Here is a 23,085-nt window from a genome sequence, read left to right as displayed (position 1 = left end):
GGGGAAAACATTCATAATATGGCTGCTTTCCTTGGGTGTGATGTGTCAAAAATATTGTTTAGGAATCCTGTCAAGGTTTTCCAGTGAACAAGGTTTAGAGGATTTTATCTTCCTGTACTTAATTGTTAAACATGAAAAAGCCCTGCTGAGACCTTCATTTATATACTCGTTTAATATTGTATTTAACTGCAGCTGTTTTAGGGCTATTTTTCTGTATATTGGTTTTTTTTTAAATAGAACAAGTAAGGCTAATAATAATGTCAATAAGGTCTGCTTCTCTACTAAAATCTTCATTTTCTTTCTCCCTTTTCATCCTGACTAGATGCTATGTCTACTCTAAAAACAGTCCTTGAAAGTGACATGGTACCTATTCCACTAGCTGTGACTCGGCTCGTTCAGGCTCTGGCTATGAAAGGCGATCTGGAGAGCATATGCACAGTTGAGAAGATGGTAGAAAACCTGGCAGCCTCAATTGGTTTATCTCGCATGCTTTTTGTCAATAACACTGTATGGGCTCACATCAAGAAGTAAGTACTTGCAGGATTGGTATGGCTTTTTTTGTACAAGGAGGGAAAAGTGTACTGTTGCGCCTTACTTCAGTTGTTTTCCTTCATTAAGATTGATTGGATACTAGAGTTCTGGCCAAGTTGGCTGCTTTTCAGGTTTCTTTTACATGCACAGTGGAGCCTGAAAATCATTTAATGAAACATAGGGTCTGACTTGCAACTATTAGTTGGGAGAACTTTGAGTGACATAATGATGTAAAAATCTGTGTACTTACCAAACCCTGCCTACCCATAGCTTCAGCTGATTGTAATACTTCCTGTCCTCAACAGTTGTGCATATTATAGTTCTCATTTAAGGCCTGATGCAAAGTTTATTGAAGTGTGAATGCTGAAAATTAGGGACTTAATCATATTAGTTACTGTTTTGCCAGAGTTGGGTGGGTGGGGGTGTGTGTGTGTAAATATAGGACTTGAAAGTTCACCAGACATCAAAAGTTCTAACTGGAGAACTGAAACTACTAGCCATTCCAGAGGTAGTTATGAAACGTAGAGGTTGAGTGTGCACTTTCCAAAGGTACTAGTTAAATAACTTGCCTACCAGCAAGTTGCCTACTACTGGTCTATTTTTCATTAACGTAAAAGCTATAAGAAGAGTATTTAAAAAAAAATCCACTTGCCATACTACTGTATGACCACAATTTCCATTGTGTTAATTGTCCCCTAAAGTCATCCATATACTTTGACTCAGATTTATAGCTTCATGGTTGTCATTTTTATTTTAACTTTCATGTTGATTCTTTGCTCACTCATCCTCTTTATGTAACTTCAGTAGGTTCCTGTGAATTGACTTTGATTTTTTTTCTTTTAAACTTTGAGTTTCTCAAGCTACCTCTGTTGGAAATAGTCCTCAGGAGTCTCGCATTCTGTTATTTTCTTATTTATTTGTATTTTTTATTTCAAGCCACTCTCACAAGATAGAGCCAACTCTGTCCCTAATTCAGCAGGAGAGCTATAGAAATATGTAAGACATAGTAGATATCTATGATTGCCTCAGGCATTTAGGACCAGAAAAAATACCCAACTAAGGTATTTGGAACTGCAAGATCATTTCAATTGAGTGGGGAGAGACAAGCAGGTCTGTTCTAATAGTGAGCTTAGTATGTATGATATCTAGTGGCTGAAAATACTGTTACTTTAAGGACCCAATCCGGCAAAACCTTTAATTTTATGAGCAGTCTTTTTGTACAGGAGTAATTAATTTAAAGTGATGTTTTTATTAATTATTTGCATAAGAAATGGGAACTCATGTGAGTAAGATTTTGTGGGATCAGTCTCTTAAATAGCATATTATACTATATTTCCATGTTCTGTCCATGGAGGAGTGTCAAAGCCTTGTCATGTAATCACTCCAATTTAGGATAAATACAAGAACTAGATAGATCAGATTATACAGAGGTACTTATTGCATAAAACAGTGTAATCGGTTTTCTTTCTCTTATCACAACTAACTTCATGTTAACATAGCAGGCTACATGCAAAGACTTCTGTTTTTCAATAGCAAAAATCCTGTGCCCTTGCCTTTTCAAAAAAAATTGGTCATCAAGTTGTGGCATTCAGCAACAATAGACCCTTATGGATATTTAAATATGCTTTTGTGTTTTCAGTAGCTTATAAATGCCGAAATGTGCTGTATTTCTAATTAACCAAACATTTGTTTTGCTCAAATTAAAGATTCCTTTAAGTACTATTATAATAATTATTTTTAGAATGGACTGAGGCAAGAGTATGGTCATTTAAACTTTTAGAACGCTAAATGTAGACGTGGCATTTTATGAATACTGTACCTTGTGCCCATGATTTTATAAGAGTATGCTACAGTGTACTCCTTCCTAAGTTAAAACAGACCACAGACAAAGCTGCTAAAGAAATTACGTTTAATATCATTTTTCACATCCAGAAAGACATCTATGAAAAATTCAGGTAAATATTAAATAAAATATTATAAAAAAATACTCCTTGAGTTTTCTGTATTAATTATTCAAATACCATCCCTTAATGTTTTATTTTTACCTTTTAGGTTTGCAGAACACCCTCTTTAAGTAGCTAACCAGCAGTCATCTTTAATACTTAAATAAAAATTAAAAAAAAAATGTCAGTTACTTTAGCATTGTACAGGTCAAAGTTCATTCCAGAAAAATATTGTTACTGGTGATTTTATCCATTCAGCCATAAATTTGTTTCACTTTGTGTTGTTACAATATCTGCATGAATGGAGTCATAGGTACTTTTAACATTGCTACTGTGTGTAATATTAATGTAGAAAAATAAAACATTCATGTACCTGCTTCTTTTAGTTTGAGTTTTAACGTTAGAAACTAAACCAATGCACCTTTTTTTTTTTTTTTTAAGCAATAACCTTGATATGGCGGTGGAATATATTGAGCCTTTGTTTATCTCTGGAATGCAAAATCCTGATTCACCAATCACAAGTATGTCCTATGTGTTTAGAAAGGTGATTGAGGAAAGACTGGAGCCAGCTTTGGAAAAACGTAAGTTTTTTGTAGTAAAATTAAATATGCTGGTTAAATAGAAACCTTATTAAACATAATTACATATAAAATCCTGTCTTCTTCAACAAAAACCATGCCAGTAAAGTTTCTAAAAGTGACTTTTAAAATGAAATATATTCCTTACATACCTGTCATTTTGCAGTAAGTGCCATGGCAGAGCGATTGGTCAATCAATTTGGAGTTTACAAACCTGCCACAGATCTTTTCCTTCAGTATGTGGATGCAGGAAGAGTGGATGATGCCAGATTTCTACTACAGGTAATAATATACCAGGAGAAGAATAGTAGTGTTCCGAGCTTGTCATAAGTAAATTGAGAAATTATCAAACGTAGGTGTGTGTGTTAGAGTGCAGTGTACAGAGCGTGCTGATGCTAGTGCACCTAAATTACAATGTGAATTGCAGTAGCATGGCCTGGGTAGATAGTCCCAAATTATAGACTAGTAGTTTTATGGGTGCCAGCGTGGGAAAAGAATAATGGTTTGTTTTCCTCTAATGTGAAATGCCCTGAAACAAGGGAAGGAGAACTCGTATCTCATTTGAACTCCTGTCCTAGGCAAGTGGTTCTGCACGAATGCTCAGTTATATAGGTTTCAGAGTAGCAGCCATGTTAGTCTGTATCTGCAAAACGAAAAGGAGTACTTGTGGCACCTTAGAAACTAACAAATTTATTTGAGCATAAGCTTCCGTGAGCTACAGCTCACTTCATCGGATAGCAGTCTCTTCTTGCAAAAGAACAATTTTCCTTTGATCTCTCTAATTTCTGTAATACTTTAAATACCATGCATCTCTATAGCTACACAGTTTGCAAACAAAAAGTGGACAATGTTTCCTTTTTAAATGCAGCATCTCACTTGACTACTCAAATGTTGTTGTGCTTTATTCAAGGTTATTAAGAGCTGAATTTGCTTTCTATTCACTTGTGTGTCACAGACGCATTAAATGACAAATGCAGGTCTCTGTGGCCTACAGTCTCAGTTAAATTAGCAATCTTCAGCGAACGAGACAACTGCATTCATGCCATTTTAACAGAGCTAAATATAAAGCTGAGCCAAATGCAGAAAGAACTGTGGGTGATCAGAGCTGCCACTGGCAGTATACACAAACAGGCTCAGACAGGGAGTCTCTTCCCAGCAGGTGGCAGTCAAACAATCACAGTGATCCTGCAGATTGCTGTGTTTGTGTAGACTCCCTGTGTCAAATTGAGGCCTGTTACCAATTTCTGATAGTAAGCAGTACTGTATTCACTTCGGTTTTTACCGGCTGCTAAGTACTTTAAACAGTAAAAGGAATGGAAAACCTCCACTTTATTCATTCTCTTTTTTTTAAACCTTCAGGAACAGTTTTATTTTATTAACAGGAATGAAGATAGTGAAATTTCATCAGTGACTGTTGCTATAGGATTAAGCATATTATTTGAACATTACACACTGTGGAATCATCATTTTCTTTATTATTGTTTGCACAGATATATTGGGTATCTGCACATTATTTTAAATGGGCATGGTCAACTTAAAAATGACATCATAAGCAAACCTGTTTCTTCACTTATATTAGTCATAACATCATAGATAGTTAAAATGGAAAGAATTTTAAACATCCATTTTACATTTCACAATTTAATTAGCATTTCTCTTGGATTAAACAATGAAAATCAATTGTTAATTTAACTTTCAGGTTCTCACTCTGGATTGCAAATGCAGCAAGAGAGTGTTGATTTAAATTTTTTTTTCCTTTGTACTTTCCATCTGTACTTTGTGTAAAATCTTATTACTGCAAAATTGGAATTTACTGTCCTGTATAATATTAGAAATAGCTTCTTGGGTAGATTTTGGTTATGTACCACAAAATGTTGATTATTTTACGGTGTTGGGGGGGTTTAAATATGGGCATTATCAGGTAGTTTAGATGTTAAATTCAGTGTGTGAAAGAGAAAATTCTTTTTGGGGGTAGGGGAAATGTCAGTTGAAACCATTTATATTTGGGTTTAAACACTCCCATACAATGCTGTAGCTCAAGTAGTGCACTAATATTTGGAAAGAAGAAAGTGATATTGACCAGCTTCTTTACGTTATCCAAACTGTATGACGTGCAAAAAATAACCCAACAGCATAAATGTTGGATCCTTTTCATTGTAATAATCTAAAATGATATTAGTAACACATGTGAGGACATAATTTTTAAACATGGTCTTTAAGATGTCACTGACCTCTCTTAAGAAAGCATTGTGTAGTTTTTATGGTGGTACAACATAAATTATATGCTGTGAAAAGCTTTTCACTGTAACTTTTACATTTGCCATTTTGCAAGTGAAGGTGTTCCTTACCTTTTTAAAAATATAAAACTTTTGAAAAAGACATATTTGTGTTGATATCTTAGCCTGTGAAGGGGATATGCAAATATATTCCTTTTGTATACTATGTTCCATTCCTCTTAAAAGAACTGAATTCCCAGAGTGACAGTAGGTGAGGATGGCAAGTACCAGTAGCAATAATATTGTAAGTTTCCCCACAAAACGCTTTTACACTGTCGTCATAAAACAAATATTTGACAGAACACTTGGGCTATATGGATTTCAACATTCCATCAGTTTGCCTTTCCTTGATAGAATGAGGTGTCAAACAATAACCTTTTCACCTGGACCTTCAAGAACTTGTCAAACAATATTATATACATAGTATATTCTTAATGCAGTGAAGAATTATTTATTGTTCACACATGTCTAAAATATCAGTTTATATTATAAATTCATTTTATGTGTGCATGTGTGTATATACACTCCCCACTGTGTTTGTTCCTAGTGCATTTTAGTATTTGTAGTTTGTTTTAAATGTTATAAAAAACAATGTGTATTTTAAAATGTATAAGAATGACACTTCCAATGAACATAACTAAAATATTGTCTTGCATATTTGATTTTACTATAGTTTCTAAGATGGGATAGACACTTGATTTATCTGGTCTGTCACATAAACTTTTTTTAAGTTTAACTTTTGTCTCTCTCAAGCACTGGCTGTCTGTTGCAATGAAAGCCTTTTATAAAATAGAGAGATTGAAATCAGTCCTTTTGTATGCATAAGTGTAGGTAATTATACTTTAAAGAGAACTTGCTTTGTACGTTTTAATTTTTATAAAGAAACGAGCAGTTATCTCCCTGACACCTTATTAAATGTATAATTAACCTTATGATCCCTAGCTCACTTGTGAATGCTTGGCAGTATAATTGGAGAGGCATAGTGTTTCTTTTTACCCCCTCTTTCTTTTGCAGTCCTAAGCCTCATTTCTGTGGGATGTTAAGGCATTTGATTTTTTCTCCCTTTTCTTTTAAACAAACTTCATGCTTACCATGCCAAGAACAGCATTTACAAAAGCTTGGCATGGCATGCACTTGTTTTCATTTTGGGGGTATTTTTTAATTAATGGTCTTTTATTAGGCCCTACTGCTAGCTAATGATATATTACTGTATTATTGTGAACCTTTTTAATTGGAAATGTTCACCTTAGCCAGTTTGTTTATCAAGAAGCTACACTCACTGATGCTATTTTAATTTTTCCTTTTTTTTTTTCTTTTTTTTTTAAAGAGGTGTGGTGGAATAGCTGAACAAAAGGGAACTCTGATGGCTTTCATAGCTAAATCTTCACAGAAACCAGGACAGGTATAATATTTGCATGAATGTAATTAAATATATTAGCAGCATTCTTATTTAATCAGTCCTAGATAACAACTTTTGGATGAGTTTGGAATTTAGAACACTTGCATATTAATGTGTTGCAAGAAGGTTTGTCAGTCGAGCAAGAAAGTTGAGCCAAAGCATACTAACAAGGTTAATTACTGTGGTTTTCAAAGCTAGCTTTGATCAGACATTGCTTTTTCTTTTTACCATCCAAAATATCGACAGGTTTAACATTAACTTCAGAGTATATCATTAATCTATAGAATTCGCATCAGGAACCCAATTTATTTTATAGTGAATACTCAGTGTGCCTGGGTGTTTACAGAATACTATAATTCTGTTTCTTTTTTAGTTCAACAATTCCTCTGTTCTCAATACGTAATAGAGAGTCCAAACGTCACACATTTTTATGCAACTTCCTCTTACTCAGTCCACTATAACTGTCTGCTTTCTGTACTACAGTAAGCATGCACATATTTTCCAATATGAAAATTTGAGCTTATTTGTTAACTGCATTGTAAGATCACAAACCAGTTAGCCAGGCCAATCACTGTATAATGAGGTTTACATTGGAGGGCACATTTCAAATTAGGGCATATCAGTTTTATGCACATATACATGGTTTGCATATGTGTGCAGGTTCTTGCATACACCCTGATTCTACATAATTTGAAATCTGTCCACATATTAAAAAAACATGAGGAAAGAAACTACTTCATTATTTTTAGATACAGATTTAATTTAATTTGTATCATTATTTTGTACTTGCAGGGCAAGAGTTCCAAAAATTAGAAACTAAAGTTAGTTTCTTACATTTATATTTAGGTACCTTAATTAATGGCCTGATTAAAAAAATATGGGGTGGGGGGGGTTACTGACCAACAGCTGGTTGTTCTGCATTTTTTAACGTGGGGGAGTGAAATCCTGACTCCATCAAAGTCGTTGGCAACACTCCCACTGACTTGAAAAGCCTAATAATGGATTTGGGAAACTATCTTTAATAGTTTTTCATGTTGCATGTGAAATAATGAAAAGAAATGTGAAGATCAGCCGTCAAATTGAATAGTCCAGTCCTCTTATAAATTTCATCTGAAAGACTCAGCCATAATGGAAATATAAGTGCCCAAGTTGTATAGCCCTGTTCTTTAAGACTTATTGTAAGCACTGTTTCTGTTGTATGTATTTAATTTCCTAGGGGCAGAAAATCAAGACACTGCTTGATCTGGTTCCTGACTTCCCAGAAATGGAAATTGTATACTCTTACCTCCTGAAATGTCATGGTAACATATTAAATTCGGAGTTGCTGTTTAGTAAGGAGCATATCTTGAGGCCTTCAGAAGGGCCATGGAAGGTCTCAAAAGCAGTTGAACCAGAAAGGTTCTGCTTTGCAGGAGGTTCAAGGTGTCCCGACGTTGAGGAGAGCCACCTAGGAGGACTTCACTTCCTTCTCATGCATTGATGTGTAGTGTACCACAGTAGTTGTCACATTGGCTGTGGCTAATGTCATGGATGGGGGAGTGGCTAGTGGATCCCTGGCCAGAACTCTGCAGGGGATACTGCAATAGTATTGTTTCCATGCCCTGAAAGGGAAGAGAACTTTTGCCTTAACTCCAGCAATGTTTTGCAACACTTAAGTGATCTCATTAGTCCTATTGGGAACACACCATGAACACAGTGAATGTTGTTTTATATCTCTAGAATTAGTATGTATGGGTGCTTCAGTCAGGCTCTTGGGAGCCTAAGTATGGCTATAACTGATTTTCAGAGATGCCGAATAACTCTTCCTTTTGTAGAAGTCAGTGGGGAACTACAAGTGCTCAGGACCTATGAAAATCAGGCCACTTATTTGGATGCCTGACTGCAGCATATCCAAAGTTGAAATGCCAGGACATGCAACCCCTCTGACAGCACACAGCTAGAATCTTACATGCCTCTGTGTCCTGAGCCTAGCTTGTTGTGACATGGAGCTCCAATTTTACTTAAAGAGTGATAATGTAATCTTCTCCATGAGTATACAGTACAAGCAAAAAGGAATAAACCTCTCAGCAAAATGTGTTAAAAATGCAAAATCAAAAGACAAACAACCACCATTCTCCCCACCACAGCATAATATAATGTTTAAAAAAAAAAACACCAGAAAACCTTTGAGAGGAATTGTAGATGTTCTCACACAGTAAATATGCCATCTATCATTGCAACACTAGTAACCCCATATTATTCAAAACAATCAAAACAATGCAGTCACTAACAAAACAAACCCCCCAATGATTCTTCAGTTCGGTGCTTCCTTCACTGTTCGGTAGACCTTATCATATCGCCATCCAGAACTCTGCTGCTTTCTGTTCACTGAAGAACACCTAACTCTGGCAAGACACCAATAAAAGTTAGCTCCATAAGTGAATGACCATCTACTTGAAAATTCCCTGCTTCTTTGTCCTATAAGGTGGTATGCCAGGAATAGACAGCAGATGCATTTTAACCAACCTAAACTGCTGACACCTGTACATAATGAAGAGCCAAAAATAACTATCCCATAAGCAGCACCATAAATTATTCTTGGAAACTAATGGGTAGCCTCTACAGAGCTTGGAGCAAAGATGTACTGTGCTCACAGTAACCTGCCTTGCTCTGAAGGTAGCATTCTGAACCAGCATTGTGAGTATTTTTGTGTTTGTCTTCCTTTAGAACTTCATGTAGTTGCCTAGTTCCGTGTTTACCAGTTGTAGCAGATTCCTGGTACACTCCCCCATCTGATCTACTGGGTATCTATTGGGACTTTAGGGTTATGGGGAAGGGAGAAGTGTGGGTGCACATGCCTTCTCCCCAAATACATATACATGTATGTGTCAAGGGCTGTTATAAAGAGGACAGTGATCAATTGTTTCCCATGTCTGCTGAAGATAGGAACTAAGTGACCAGCTTAATCTACAACAAGGAAGATTTAGGTTAGATATTAGGAAAAACTTCCTAATTATAAGGATAGTTTGGCACTGGAATAGGCGTCCAAGGAAGGTTGCGGAATCCCTGTCATTAGAGGTTTTTAAGAATATGTTAGACAAACAGTTGTCAGGGCTGGTCTAGGTATAGTATAACTTAGTCCTGCCTAAGTGCAGGGGGCTGGATTAAATGAACTCTTGAGGTCCCTTCTAGCCCTACAACTCTATGATACTCCAGCAAACTTTAACAGTAATTAATTGCCTTGTACCAATCCACCTCCAGTATCTGCAACTTCTGTACTTTCAACAATGGATGGGTAAGAACACCAACTTCATGTTTCTGCTAAAATGGACAGCAGTGAAATAGTTAACATGGTTGATATTTAAACCTTTGCCCTTAGATTTCAAGTATTTCAAACCTCTGAGGTTGTCTGCAGGCTCTAGAAGAAAATACTTCATGGTAACATTCATTTCAGCTAGAAGACTGTCTTTCCAAATACAAGGACTAGAAACATGACTTTATTTAAAAAAAAAAAAAAACAGCTTAGATTCTTCACATTTGTGCAGCAACCTTAAAAAATAGCAATAATTTAGGTGAACAGTTTTGCAGTCACATAATTTTGTTATAAATGAGGTCATCTTATAACACAGAATTACCTACAAAAGTCAGGGGAGGTTCTTTTGGCATGAATATGGACGCTAAATCTCACTTCTAAACGTTCAAAGATTTTTAAACAGATGAGTCATGTCCAGTTGGTGAGTTCTTACAAGTAATCTAAAAGGTCTGAATTCTTTGTCCTACTGAATGTCGTTGTTTGAGTGTCTGGGTCTCTCCCTTTCTTTGTAGGGACACTTTTCACAAATCATTCCACAGAAGGTGATTCAATCTTTGCTGAATTTGACCTTATATTATTGACATCCTCTAGTCTTCCCTGAATCTGAATTGCTCATCCATCTGTCGGCAGCCTTGTGAAATTCTACTCATCCAGAGTAATTGTTTGTTGGGCAAATAAAATATCATTAGTTTTCTCTTACTGTCAGTCATCATGATAAATTGTAGGCAAGTCAATTTTGTACTAAGGCAAATACTTTCATGAGAGTTTTGCAAGCTTGTGGTAGGAACACAGGCCACCTCTTCCCACAGAGGAATTACTTTCTATCTGAAAGGAAAGTGAGGATTGATTATTGCAGACATCTCCAGCTATGAACAAGTAAGGGGGCAGTCACTCTTTTTTTTCTTATCTGAAATGTCATCCTCCTCTGGGACTGGATTCTTGCATATGGCAAAAAAATTTCTTCAAACTGCTTTTCTTTCAAGAATGGAGAATTATCAAGTGAAATTTCAGTTGTGTGGTCCATAAAACATCATCCAGGTGTTAGCTCTTTCTCATTTTTGTTTTTCATACAATAGATACTTCTAGTTTAAAGAAATGGGAAGTTAACAATTCTGTTATACTTTCTTTAAACCGTCACATTGTGCAGGTTCTGTAGCCTCCCACATTGAAAAAGAAGTTCACCCACTCACCAGGTGTGAATGGGAAGCTTTTTTCTGGGATTTAAACTATCAGATTCTACAGAATTTAAGCTTTCTTTTTTTAAAAAAAAAAATTAAGTTTGTAACATTTATAATTTTTAAGATAACTTCCAAAGGTGAACAAAATGTTAAGCAATACAGCAAGGTCTTCCTGAGCCTGCAGAGAGGCCAACTCCAGTTCTGCTGCTGCTTCTGAGTTTGCCAACCAGCAGCAAAATTAACATAACAGCACTGGACGGTTTTACTGCTGTTAGAACCCTGTTGGCCGCAGCAGAACTGTCAAGGATCATTTCAGCTTCATGCTGCCTGGGGAAAGCTTTGGATAGTAGCAAAGTTAATCATGGGCAGGAGGAGGGGGTGGACTCAAAGGTGTAGGAACAAATGAGCAACGACCACTTTCTTTCTGCTTCGACTTCTATTTTGGAAGGAAGAGAAATAAAGCTCTTTCCTTCCAATAGCCAAAGGTGAGTGGAGTTTTATGTTTGTGAGAAATCTGTTAGCTAGAGGCTGATACAGATGATGAGCCCTGTGTTCTATATCTAGAGAAACATTGGCAATCTCCAAAACAATTAAGCTTTAAATCAGTCTCTCTTTCTTAAAGGTTAATATCTCGGCAAGAGATTTGCTCCTGGTTGGTAAGGTGGAATGGACCTACTTCAAAGCATTAAAAGGAAAAACTTGTTTGTAAAAAATATAGAAAAATATATTGGGGATATTCTGGAATGTGAGTCTTCCAGCAGGTTTTCTAAAAGATTCTGTGTTCTCCTTTCACTAGCACAACTTATAGTGTGTGTTGGTGTATCATTCCCCTCTAATGACTGGCCCACAGAAGAAAAACATTCTGCTGCTATAGTGACAGCTAATGGAGAGAGTCTCCTTTCGTTAGAACTGTAGAGGCTTGTGTCTTTGGAGCTGAAGATGCTGGAGTTTATCCCTCATTGCAGATGTACAGTTTTAACATCTGAATGTGATGTGGTGCCCCTGTGTATACAGATTTGTTGTGCATTTTGTGCAAAAGGGATTTCCGAGTAGGTAACTTTCAAAGTGAGCAACAAGCTCAGCGCAGAGTTCTGGATCATGCCATGATTATTTGAAAGGGAAAATGAGTCTGCAATCCACAGACCTAGGATTCACTGATTCTGAACTGCAATACAGTTGGTCTCTATCATTCACTCCAGTAAGAGGCCATTGGCTCTACGGCTACATCTATACTACGAGGTAGGGGTATAATTGCCAGCTTGTGTAGACATGTACTGGCTGTCCTAAAGCTAGCCTGCTAAACATAGTATAGCCGGGATAGCATGAGCAGTGGGGGCATGCGCTAGCTGTGCTGAATACATACCCAGAGGGTTCGGGGGGGGGATAGCTCAGTGGTTTGAGTATTGGCCTGCTAAACCCAGGGTTGTGAGTTCAATCCTTGAGGGGGCCATGTAGGGATCTGGGGCAAAAAAAAAAAAAAATTGGGGATTGTGCCTGCTTTGAGCAGGGGGTTGGACTAGATGATCTCCTGAGGTCCCTTCCAACCCTGATAGTCTAAGAGGTGGGTTTGTAAGCAGGATAGCCATATTATTCGGGCTACACTACTATTTTTAGTATGCCAGCTCGAAGAGAGCTAACATGGGTATGCCTACCCAAGCTGGGAATCACACCCCTTAGCTTATTGTGTAGATGTAGCCTAAACATCTCAAGCCTTAGAATGTTTTCCTTCTCAATGTGCAGCTCCTGTCTCTAGCAAACACCAAAGGAATCTGCCATGCAGCCTCATTGCAAAAGAGAAAAGAAAATTGCTTTGTGGACTGGATTTGTTTATTATCAGTATTGTGATGGTCCTAAAGAATTGGCCTTAAGAGATAAAGGAAACTAGAAATCTATTTGTTATGAAGTGTACAGCTAAAGAAAAACTGTTAACAGACATCTCCTGTAACTTTTATTTTTTTCCCTTAGTATTAGACAACGACGTTGTTTCTGCAAAAGCTCTGTTTGAGAACATGAAAGCCGAGAATATTCACACGGATGAGATATTTCTAAAACGTTTGGCAATTCTGCTGAAGAATGCAGGAGAGCCTGTCCCGTTCACTGAACCCCCTGTGAGTGTTTTTTCTGATTAAAAAGAAATTGCTCTGCAGACTTGTATATGTTCCATGTAAATAAAACAAGTTGCATAGTTAAATACATAGGGATTATATCTCCATGGAGAACCCTCAAAGGAGTCAATGTATGAAGTACTGAGTTTTGTAGGTACAGTATTCATCTTGCATTGGGTTTGACTTATGGGAGAAGAGAACCTTCTGAGGCTTTTTGTATTTAAAGCACAGGATCCTTATCAGCACTCTTCGACAGGTGTGAGTTTATCAAATATCCTTGGGGCATTTATCTCAGTGTTTCAACTTAAAATGATTTTTAGAATGTGTATTGCAATGACAATTAAAGGATTTCAGCGTCCGGTCATTGCTTGTTTTATTTCTAATGTACATTTTATATTGCAATGATATGATGGGATTTTAAAGCTGTAGAATTAATTTTCCTATTGCAGCTTGACTCTTACTGGCTTTACTAAAAAAAATTTGTAGCTTTGCCCCTTTATAAATGCCCCTTTCCTGAGGGCAACAGATGCATGAAACTGTTTTGGGGAGAGTGAAAATACGTTTACTTCAGTGCATTCTTTTGGCGGATAGTCTACAACAGGGGTGGGGAACCTTTTTTCTATCACAGGCCATTGACCCACAAAAAAAAATCAGTCACTGGCCACGCATGGGGGAGAGTGGGGGGCACCAAGGCTCGGGCTTCCCGCCCACGGCAGGGTGAGCTGGCACTCATGGTTCCAGCCCCACCAGTGGGGGGGGGGGAGTCTTGGGGCTTCCCGTCCACGGTGTGGCGAGCCAGCGCATATGGCTCCAACCCTATGGGGGTGGGGGGGGGAGCGGGGTGTGTGCCAAAGTCCAGGGCTTGCCACCTGTGGTGGAGCAAACCAGTGCTTGCGGCTCCAGCCCCCAAGGGGGCGCCCAGGCTCAGGGCTTCCGGCCCACGGTGTCAAGACTTACCATGGGGCTGAATGAAATTAAGCAGTGGGCCAGATCCAGCCCATGGGCCGTAGGTTCTCCACCCATGGTCTACAAATACCAGAGTCTGAAAAGTTAAGATGCTTTCCTTCCCTTGATCTATGCTGCTTACAGTACATATTTTTTATTAGTTGCTGTTTCCAGCCATTTTGAAATTTTTGAAATCAATTTTTTCTGCCCTTTTTCTAAGACTTTGTTACATATAATTTCTCTGTATGTTTTTCGTTATAGTACGTAGCAATAAGAAACTATTCTCTCCTTCCTTTTTCAGTTTTGTAAACTGGATTAAGGGCTAAATTCTGCCTCAAGATACTTGCACTAAACTGCCCTAGAGGTTCAAAGGAAGATGTGCATTTTTTAGGAGCAGTTTTACTCAACTTACTGTAGTTTAAACCTCATTTGGGGTTCTTTAGTTTAATTTTAACACACGATATCATTTAATACCTTTACCTCCCTACTAGCAGTGATTATGGGTTTTTTCCCTAAGTTAGTGGAATTCCTACTTCAATGTTCTAATGTTCCTTCACTCCATTTTTTATTTCTTTTCTCATTTAATATGACTTGATGCTTCTGAGATGCTTCCTTTATTTTATTCATTTATTCTCAAACACACAATTGCAGATTGAGGTTGGGAAATATCTTGATTTTTATATAAGTGAAAATTTTTGATATTTTCTTAAGCATTTCATGCAAAATTTTCTTTTACTCAACATAAGTATTTTTCTTAAGTTATTCTATAAACCCTGATGTAGAATAACTAGTGCATAGCCTAGAACAATAAATAGATTTAGCTTTTCGCAGAAAGTGTGGGGTTTTGTTCACTATTAGTAACTTTCAGTGCGAGAGTATTGATTTTTTTTCTCCCTCTCCTGTATTTATAGGAGTCCTTCCATTTCTACGCAAATAAATTGAGGCAAGAAAGGCAAGAAACCTCATCACATGATGTATAAATATTTTCATGCTTTGGTTGTTTGTGACTATGAAAGATGTTGAATGTATTTAATATTGTTAGAAAAAATAAAATTGAATATGTAATTACTTCAGTGTAATATAATTTACTCAAACATAGTATGTCTTTTTAAACCTGGCCTTCAGTGACTAAACTGTAACTGAGACATGCATTTATTAGTAGAAATACCGTTTACTCCTGTAGAGCTGCTGGCTCGACAGTGAACAGTCACTTACAGCTGTCATTTTTTATGTTTGACGTGGTGAAAGCTGATTACACTCTGGCTCCCAGTTCCACTGAAGTTTACTGTAAATACCCTATATGTAACTCACTTTTCAGTATGGCTCTGATCCAAAGCCCAGGGAAATCAGTGACCCTTTTCATTGACTTCAGTGAGCTTTGGATCAGGGTTAAAAACAGCAATTTCCATGGCTCTTAAGAACCACCAGCTAGTAGCTGGGATTGCTTTTGAGAGAAACTGTAATTCTGATGTTCACTGCAGTGTGAAGCTATACATCAAATTCACAAATATATTCTTGATAGTAAATATACACTCTATACATTTGTGGAAAGGTAGCAGCTGCTTGGTGATGCTTACCTTTAACTGCTCTGTGCTGCCTTTCCCTGCCTTTGCTGGGTCTCTGGACAATGTTCTGTGATTCGTTTGTTTATTTTTGTTTTTTTTTAAGTCCACTTTCTTTTCAGTTAATTTGTACCTATTGTGTAGATCAAATAAAACTGCACACATTTCAGTTTTGTTTGTCCTTAGTATGTTCTACATGCCTTAAATATTCCTCTTGTTAACCAGTTGGGTGTTAGAGGTAAAAGTGGGGTCAATATTTCTACCTCTTACATTGGTGAATTGAGCCATGTTGTGTTGCAAGCCATTTCATAACTACATGTTGCCACTGCCACAAGTCCTCTTAATTCCATGCTGTGTGAAAATCAAGGACAGAGATGTCTGATACAGCAATGGAGGGGAGTGGCCGTCACTTCCAGTAGCAAGGGCAGCGTTGCTAACTTGCCAGAAGACTGAGGGATGTGTTTTATTTGCATAAGTATTTGTACCAATTTGCAATTTGTAGCAATTTATCCAAATCTCATGGTTTACAGTGCGAAGTCCCAAAATCTTGAAGATAAGCATTGTGCTGTTAGCTACTAAAGGGAAAGAAGGCATAGAGAATAAAACATACCTTTTACCATTGTGAATAAGCAAAGAAAACCCCAAAATCCCTGCCTGTGAGTATACCGTACAGCACAGTGTGTCTGTGTACAGAATGGAATAGCTGTCAATGGATGGCTGATGGCATAAGGGTAAATCTTTTTTATTTTCCACATATCACTAGCAAATGCACTTCAGACAGAAAACAATACTGGTGTAAAGTAAAATACCTAATGGCCTCCATATGGCCTCAGATTTAAGGCCTGGAACTGGGAGGCTTGACATACAGGCTGCCACTGACTTACTGAGAAATCTTAGACAAGTCACTAAACCCCCCTAGTGCCTCAGTTCTCAGTTTGGCATGATGAAGATTACACCTCTCTGAGGGAAAGATAGGATAGTATAAAGCCAGTTAAACATTTTGGGATCTTTGGCTGGAAGGTGCTATAGAAATGCAGGAAGAAAAAGACAATACAAAACTACATATATGATGGTCCTTATCCCAAGCAGTCTTTAAAACTGTAGAAGAATTATGCCACTGTTTTAAATACACAAATCGAGTTAACAAAGCACATTTGCTAACAAATAGAAATAAAGCTTCAATCTTGAAGTTGGAGTGAGATCTATTTAACCTTTGTCCATAAATATTGTAAAATGCAGAGTCCCAGCGCAAGGTTTATTCGTACCATTAAAGTAATCATCCAGTAATAAATGAACAATCTCTCTCTGTGACTGTTAGAGATATATATAACATGATAACATCTTGCACCAAGGTTGTGCATAACATCGGCTGATGGGGTGAGGTTACTATCAGGTAATTATGCCAGTTAAAATACAGACACCATTGTGCCAATGGATGAAACTGACTGTTAGATACATTAGATTCCCCCCCACAGTGTTACTGCAGGGCACACGATGATTTTAATTATATGAAGGACGAACCTTAAATTACTACTTGTTTTTAATTGTCTGTGTACACCAATATGAGCATATGGGCCCATTAAGCTGTGCTTACACTGCTTTGCATTGCCAGAGCAGTGTAAAACCACAGTGTACACACCCCAGTTCACCTCTACATCCTGTCCTCCAAATTCCCGATTTCTTGCACATTCCGCTGTATGTGGCATGCACCAATCCCCCTCTCCTTCACCACATGCATAGGCTTCCCTCCTCTTGAGTAGATCTGGTGCAACAGGTCTCTTCTGGGAGACGATACGTATTTGGAATTAAAGGTTTATTTTACAGCAGAGGATGATGCAATTCAAAATTGGCTGCCATCTCCCATTGATCTCAGTGGGATCAAGACCAAAACTACCTTAATTTTAAGGTGCCCTTTTTCAAAAGGGCCACTGCCTCCCATTATTTCCCGTGAAAATGAGGCCAGCACCCATCTTTGTTAAAGAGCAGCCTGTGGCCTCAGTCCTACTGAGAATAAATGAGAGATGGTCATCTCAAAATGGCTACCTAACTGTGGGCAAAGTATGACCTCAGTCTTATGGATGATAAGGCAGAGGCAGTCATTTTGAAAGAGGACAATTCTATGTGGAATTTTCTGAAGTACAATATTGATCAGTCTCACTGAAGAAGAAACTTACATGAATGAAGAATAATGGGAAGGTGAACATTAATCATAAAAAAATTGCTTAAATGTAACATGGGAAATGTTTTGGTGAGTTCTAACTATAAGAGAACTTGGAAGCATCTGCATTATTATTTAGATTATTCGGAGAAAAGTTTGACATTGAAATTTTGTAAAGGATAAATTTTTAATGAATTTTAACTCAAACTAATCAGTTTAATCTGAGAAAATTCATCCTATACTCAACACATAAATTTGGGGAAGGATAAGCTACAATGCATTATATAATTTTGGGGGATGATAACATGCATTCTTCATCCACAAAACGGGTGAATGTGTGCTTCAAGTGCAAAACTGAACTTGGTTTCATTGTGGAAATGGTACTTCCATAGTTAATTTTCTTTTTTATACTTAGAATTCTTTCATCAGTAAATAGAATTTTGGGAAAGCTAAGGTGATGAATGTGATTAAAATAAGCATTTTGCTATACCTGGCAAGATTAATATGTTTATTGCGCTGGCAGTGTGGATTTATGATGTCCTTAATTATTCATTTCCTAGATTTTGAGTGCAAAGTAATATGATAGGGAAGTATATTTTTTGCAGAATTAGCTGATTATCTTTTTAACCAAGTTTTTTTATTTAGGGATTCTGCAAGTAATTGTATAGTCTTTTAAGGACATTTGTGTTGTTTGGATGGGGAGCGGATAGATTCTGGCAACCAGATTGTGATGGATGTAGAGGGCCTAATGTTGGAAACAGACAGAATATACAGTTTGATATACCATACCCAGTTAGTTCTAAGTATCTGGCAGCCAGTGCTTGTGTATCATCAAGATAACTGAATTAATAGCTGAAATTTCAATCACAGCTCAATGGTTGAATGCCTATCTGCAAGCAAGACTAAGTATTTAGTTTATCTCATTTTAAAATGGAGACATTTCTCATTTCTAAAGCTACAGCTACAGTAAACGTATGTCAGTATAATATCAACATAATTGAAGACTCGGTCTGCTAGTTTGCAACCCTTTCTGTAATGCCACAGCTCTTATTTTAGAGGTCATCTTACAAATCTCTCTCAATTTCATAGTCTTGTGTTCCAGCAAGTGAAATCAAAACAGCATAAGTGAGGGTTAGGCCTGTACATTTTGAAGTCTGGGCCACCATTTGAAGCAAATTGAACACACCCACAGAGCAAGCTGCTACACACCAAGCTGCCGGAGCTGATGGGGAAGGTGGCAGGGATGATCATCTGCAGATAGGGATAGTGGAACTCACACTTGGCTGACAGGTCCCAAATCCTGCCTGGAATTGGACCCTCAATAGATCTGGTAGTTTAAGTCTCATGGAAGGGTAAGAGTCCCCTTAATTCTCTGTTCCACTGAACCAATTTTCTTTCAGCAGGGGGCTGACACTTGGAGAAAGAACATCTCATTGGGTAGGGTTTAGATTTAACTGGTACTAATTCTGTATTTGTATGTATAGGTCAAACATTCCCGTGACTTGATACCATCACTTGGGTCACTGTACATTGTAACATACCATTATTTGTTTTACGATCACAACTGGAGATGGCCAGACGATGGGCCATCTGTTACCAAAGCAAATAGTTTAATGTACTCAAAGTGAGAGATCCTCTAGCTCTGAAACTGTGTCTGCATTTGGGGTGGCTGCAGATTGGTATGACCCAATCAGTCCATGACTGGTGGCTGCATTTTGGTGGTGAGCCAATTTAACACTAGAGAGAGCCACAGCTGGAGCATGAGGGGAGGAAACAGTACTAGGATTTTTGTGGCATCAGTACCAGGTAGGTAGAGCCAGGCCTGTGTTGCTCAGTCAGGGTGAGATGGCAGGGACCTCTAGATCCTCTTGAGCCAAGGTAGCCCATTGCAGAACCTGAAGGCCTGAAAAGAGGGATAATTAAGAACAGGCAGGCCCAGGCCCATTGCCTCTAATGATTGTTGTTATGAAATTTTGGTTTTCTTTCCAAGTAAACATAGTGGGTGCAATTAAGGAATTATTACTTGGGAATTAGATGTTTTTCTGTCCGGTGTGTTGTAGCATTCATGTCATTGTGGGATGTGATCTTCTCAATCCAAATCAGTGTTGTGCTTGAAAGGTTCAGCTTTCCTACAGTATGCTTGAAATTACTAAGCTGTTCATCTTTGTGTTGGTTTTATGTATATATGCCTAAGAAACAACCATTTAAAGCACAAAGAAATACAATATAGAAAATTTAAATTTCTTTGCCAAATATGTGGGCAGTTTCATTGGTTTTGTATATTCAAAATGAAATACCTACAAGATGATGAAATACAGAACAGCAGCCTTGCAAACTTGTCAGGTTAATTTACCAGTCCAGACATAAAACTTACTCTGTCACACTGACCATAACATTTTACTTACCCATTCAAAATAGAAAAGAATATTACTCGCCTGAGGCAACTGGGTCACTAGAATTCTGCAAGATTTTAGTACAAAGACAATATACCGTAGGTGTCCATAGATCTCTTCTGCAGCAGCTTCATGGAAGACTGATAAAAGACTGATTTGAAAAGATCTGACATTGTTACTGTACAAAGCAAATTGTGAGTACATGTATCAATATGCATAATATTATACCTTGACTGGAATTGAGATGTCTGGTAGAAAAATTGCTGTCTGAGTAGAGGAGATGACTGACGGTGACCTTCCATGCTCTAAACCACATACTCAGTGTGGTTAGTTTTTAAGCCTGCTGGATGATGGATGGGCCTTGTGAGAGGAAGGAAGAGAAGGGGTTTCTCTGAATTCATCTTTCATGCAGGGGCTTCTATTCCAACCCCCTGCAAACCAACCACCAGGAATCTGTGTCCAAACTCCATTACAAAGTGACCTCTTCAGGATGCCGTAAGCTTCTGCTTAGCCTGTCAATAGTTTTTTATGTCAAAAACCACAATGCACCCTATCTTAGTGACCCCATTGAGATAATGGGATGGTATCTGACTTCAAGAACTTCACACTTTGGTCTCATATACAGTAAGAGAAGGTGCTGAGTTTCTCCATTAAAGTATGGAAGTAAGATAATTAAGAATTGAAGCTTGGTTTCCTCCAGTGTTTGCTGTAAGTATCAAAAGCAGTTAAGAGTGAATGTGTCTATACAGCACTTAGTACAGTAGGGCTCCACCTTGGTTAGTAATGTTAGGTACAACTGTTAATTCAGTGGTACTTATGTAGGCCTTATTACTGTAGTAACTGAGCAACTCTCAATCGTTAATATATTTATCCTCCAAACAGCCTGTGAATGAGGACAGTATTATTATTAATAGTATTGTACTGTTTTACAAATGGGTAACTGCGGGACGGAGATTAAGTGACTTTCCTAAGGTCACACGGGAAATCTGTTCCAGGCTCAGCCTCTCAGATTTTAGAACAACTCTAATAAAATACCTTCTTATAGCTCTTTATCATGCTTTTGGCATTGCAAATATTACAAAGCAGCTATAATAATAAGGTACAAGAAACATAACTCAGATTAGTTTTAAGGTCAGCAGCTGACCTTGGAACACCCTTTAGCTGTGCTGTTGCATGATTTATGTAGGGAATTGCTGACATTTAACTTTCTTTTTCAAGTTGTAGAGATAAAAATAATTTGTTTCCAGATATATTATTGAGAAAGCACATACTCTGAAAAACTAGCCAATTTAGCCTAAATAAATAGGATTACCCTTAGTATCTGTGGTATTGCCTTGTGATTCCCCATGTGTACTATGGAAAATACCTTGAATACCTCAAATACTGAGGTTAGCTTAACTTTAAATCTTCAGCTAAGTCTAAATCTACAGTAAAAACTCACAATATGATTATAAATGTCTGCTCACTGCACTGCACTCCCTTATGAGCTGTACATCTGCAAGCTTTACTTACATGAGGTTTTTTATTTCCTTTGTGATTTTATTGACCTAGCCAATACTGCAAATATTATGATGTTCATCGCGAGATCACTAGTAATATTTCATGTTACACTTGATTAATTGTTACATTCCATTGTCAAAAAATTAACAGCTTTGGTTTAATAGTCAAATATACATTAAGACACTAGAAACATAAAAATTAACTGTAGTTGTTCCTTTCTCTATTTTTTTAATGACAATCATAGTCTTTGTGTCTATATTATAAATACTTCAGGGAGCACAGTGTCTCATGGAAATACCTTGTCTGCATGTCTTTCTGGCAGACACCAATAACATGATAAATTTGTCTACACTCAGCAAATGAAACCAAGGTTGAAAAACTGTGTTATACTACTAGCTGCAGGGGGCATACAAATGACGGTAATTTATAGCTTTACTATTGTTAGTCATGCACATCAGTGTTTTCCGTGGTAATGTATCATGCTTCTGGCACTGAACATATTACAAAGCAGCAATAATGTGCTCTTACAGTGTGGAAGCATTGCTGAATTCCCTGCGAAATGCACAAAGCTAAATATTCATATCCTTTCATTTTATTCTGTTTTTTAAAAGGAAAAGTCTAAGCCATGTACATCCAAAACATTTGACAGTATTGAGACCTACTTTAATCAGAAATGTGCTTTTCTCAATAAAGAGAATACTTAGCCAAACTATCACAGCAAATGATTACAAGAAGGGGACGCTTTGTTCATTCTGAAGGCAGGGGAACGGTTATAATATTCTGTGATTCAAAAGGCCACTGTCATTTTGCTCAGAATAAAACAAATGGTGTGAAATGTTGGCTTTCTTAATCATTCCAAGTGGCCTCAAATTCCCCTGCAGAGCTCAGTCGGAAGCCTCGACTTGGGCTGGTACAGTTAGGAATTTAAGAAGTGTATTTTTATTACTTTTTTATTTGATTATTTATTATATTAAACATACATTATAAGAGAAACAATATAATTAGCTCTTTTCTTTTCTCAGCAATGATCTGATTCCCTTGTGGTGATGACTGCCATGCTTTTGACCTCATGAATTATCCTCTCCTGAATCTGATTATTGTCTTGTATAACAGACAAGCAATCATATGGCTCTTAATTAGAACAGCAAATGCCGTGTGTTTCAAAGTTTGTTTATGTGTTGCCTGTTCTCTGTCTCTAGCCTGGTTGTCATGCTGTCGGGCTTTG

The 23,085-nt window shown here is 37.4% G+C and overlaps 1 protein-coding gene across 2 annotated transcripts in view; it reads left to right on the top strand.

Annotated features, from left to right (window-relative positions):
* Positions 1–15,961, top strand: part of LRPPRC (leucine rich pentatricopeptide repeat containing) — a 168,548-nt gene extending 152,587 nt beyond the window's left edge. For both annotated transcript variants that reach the window (XM_074949362.1, XM_074949361.1), the window contains exons 32-38: positions 323–527; positions 2,916–3,055; positions 3,219–3,334; positions 6,656–6,730; positions 7,944–8,028; positions 13,163–13,305; positions 15,159–15,961. In XM_074949362.1, coding sequence (XP_074805463.1) covers positions 323–527; positions 2,916–3,055; positions 3,219–3,334; positions 6,656–6,730; positions 7,944–8,028; positions 13,163–13,305; positions 15,159–15,227 — 833 coding nt within the window. In that variant the 3' untranslated portion in view covers positions 15,228–15,961. The remainder of the gene's footprint in view (positions 1–322; positions 528–2,915; positions 3,056–3,218; positions 3,335–6,655; positions 6,731–7,943; positions 8,029–13,162; positions 13,306–15,158) is intronic.
* The last annotated feature ends 7,124 nt before the right edge of the window (positions 15,962–23,085 follow it).

This window comes from Natator depressus, chromosome 3, assembly GCF_965152275.1.
Source record: "Natator depressus isolate rNatDep1 chromosome 3, rNatDep2.hap1, whole genome shotgun sequence".
Taxonomy (NCBI): Eukaryota; Metazoa; Chordata; order Testudines; family Cheloniidae; genus Natator; species Natator depressus.
Note: the sequence above shows the minus strand (reverse complement) of the source record. Positions and strands in the feature narration are given on the sequence as shown.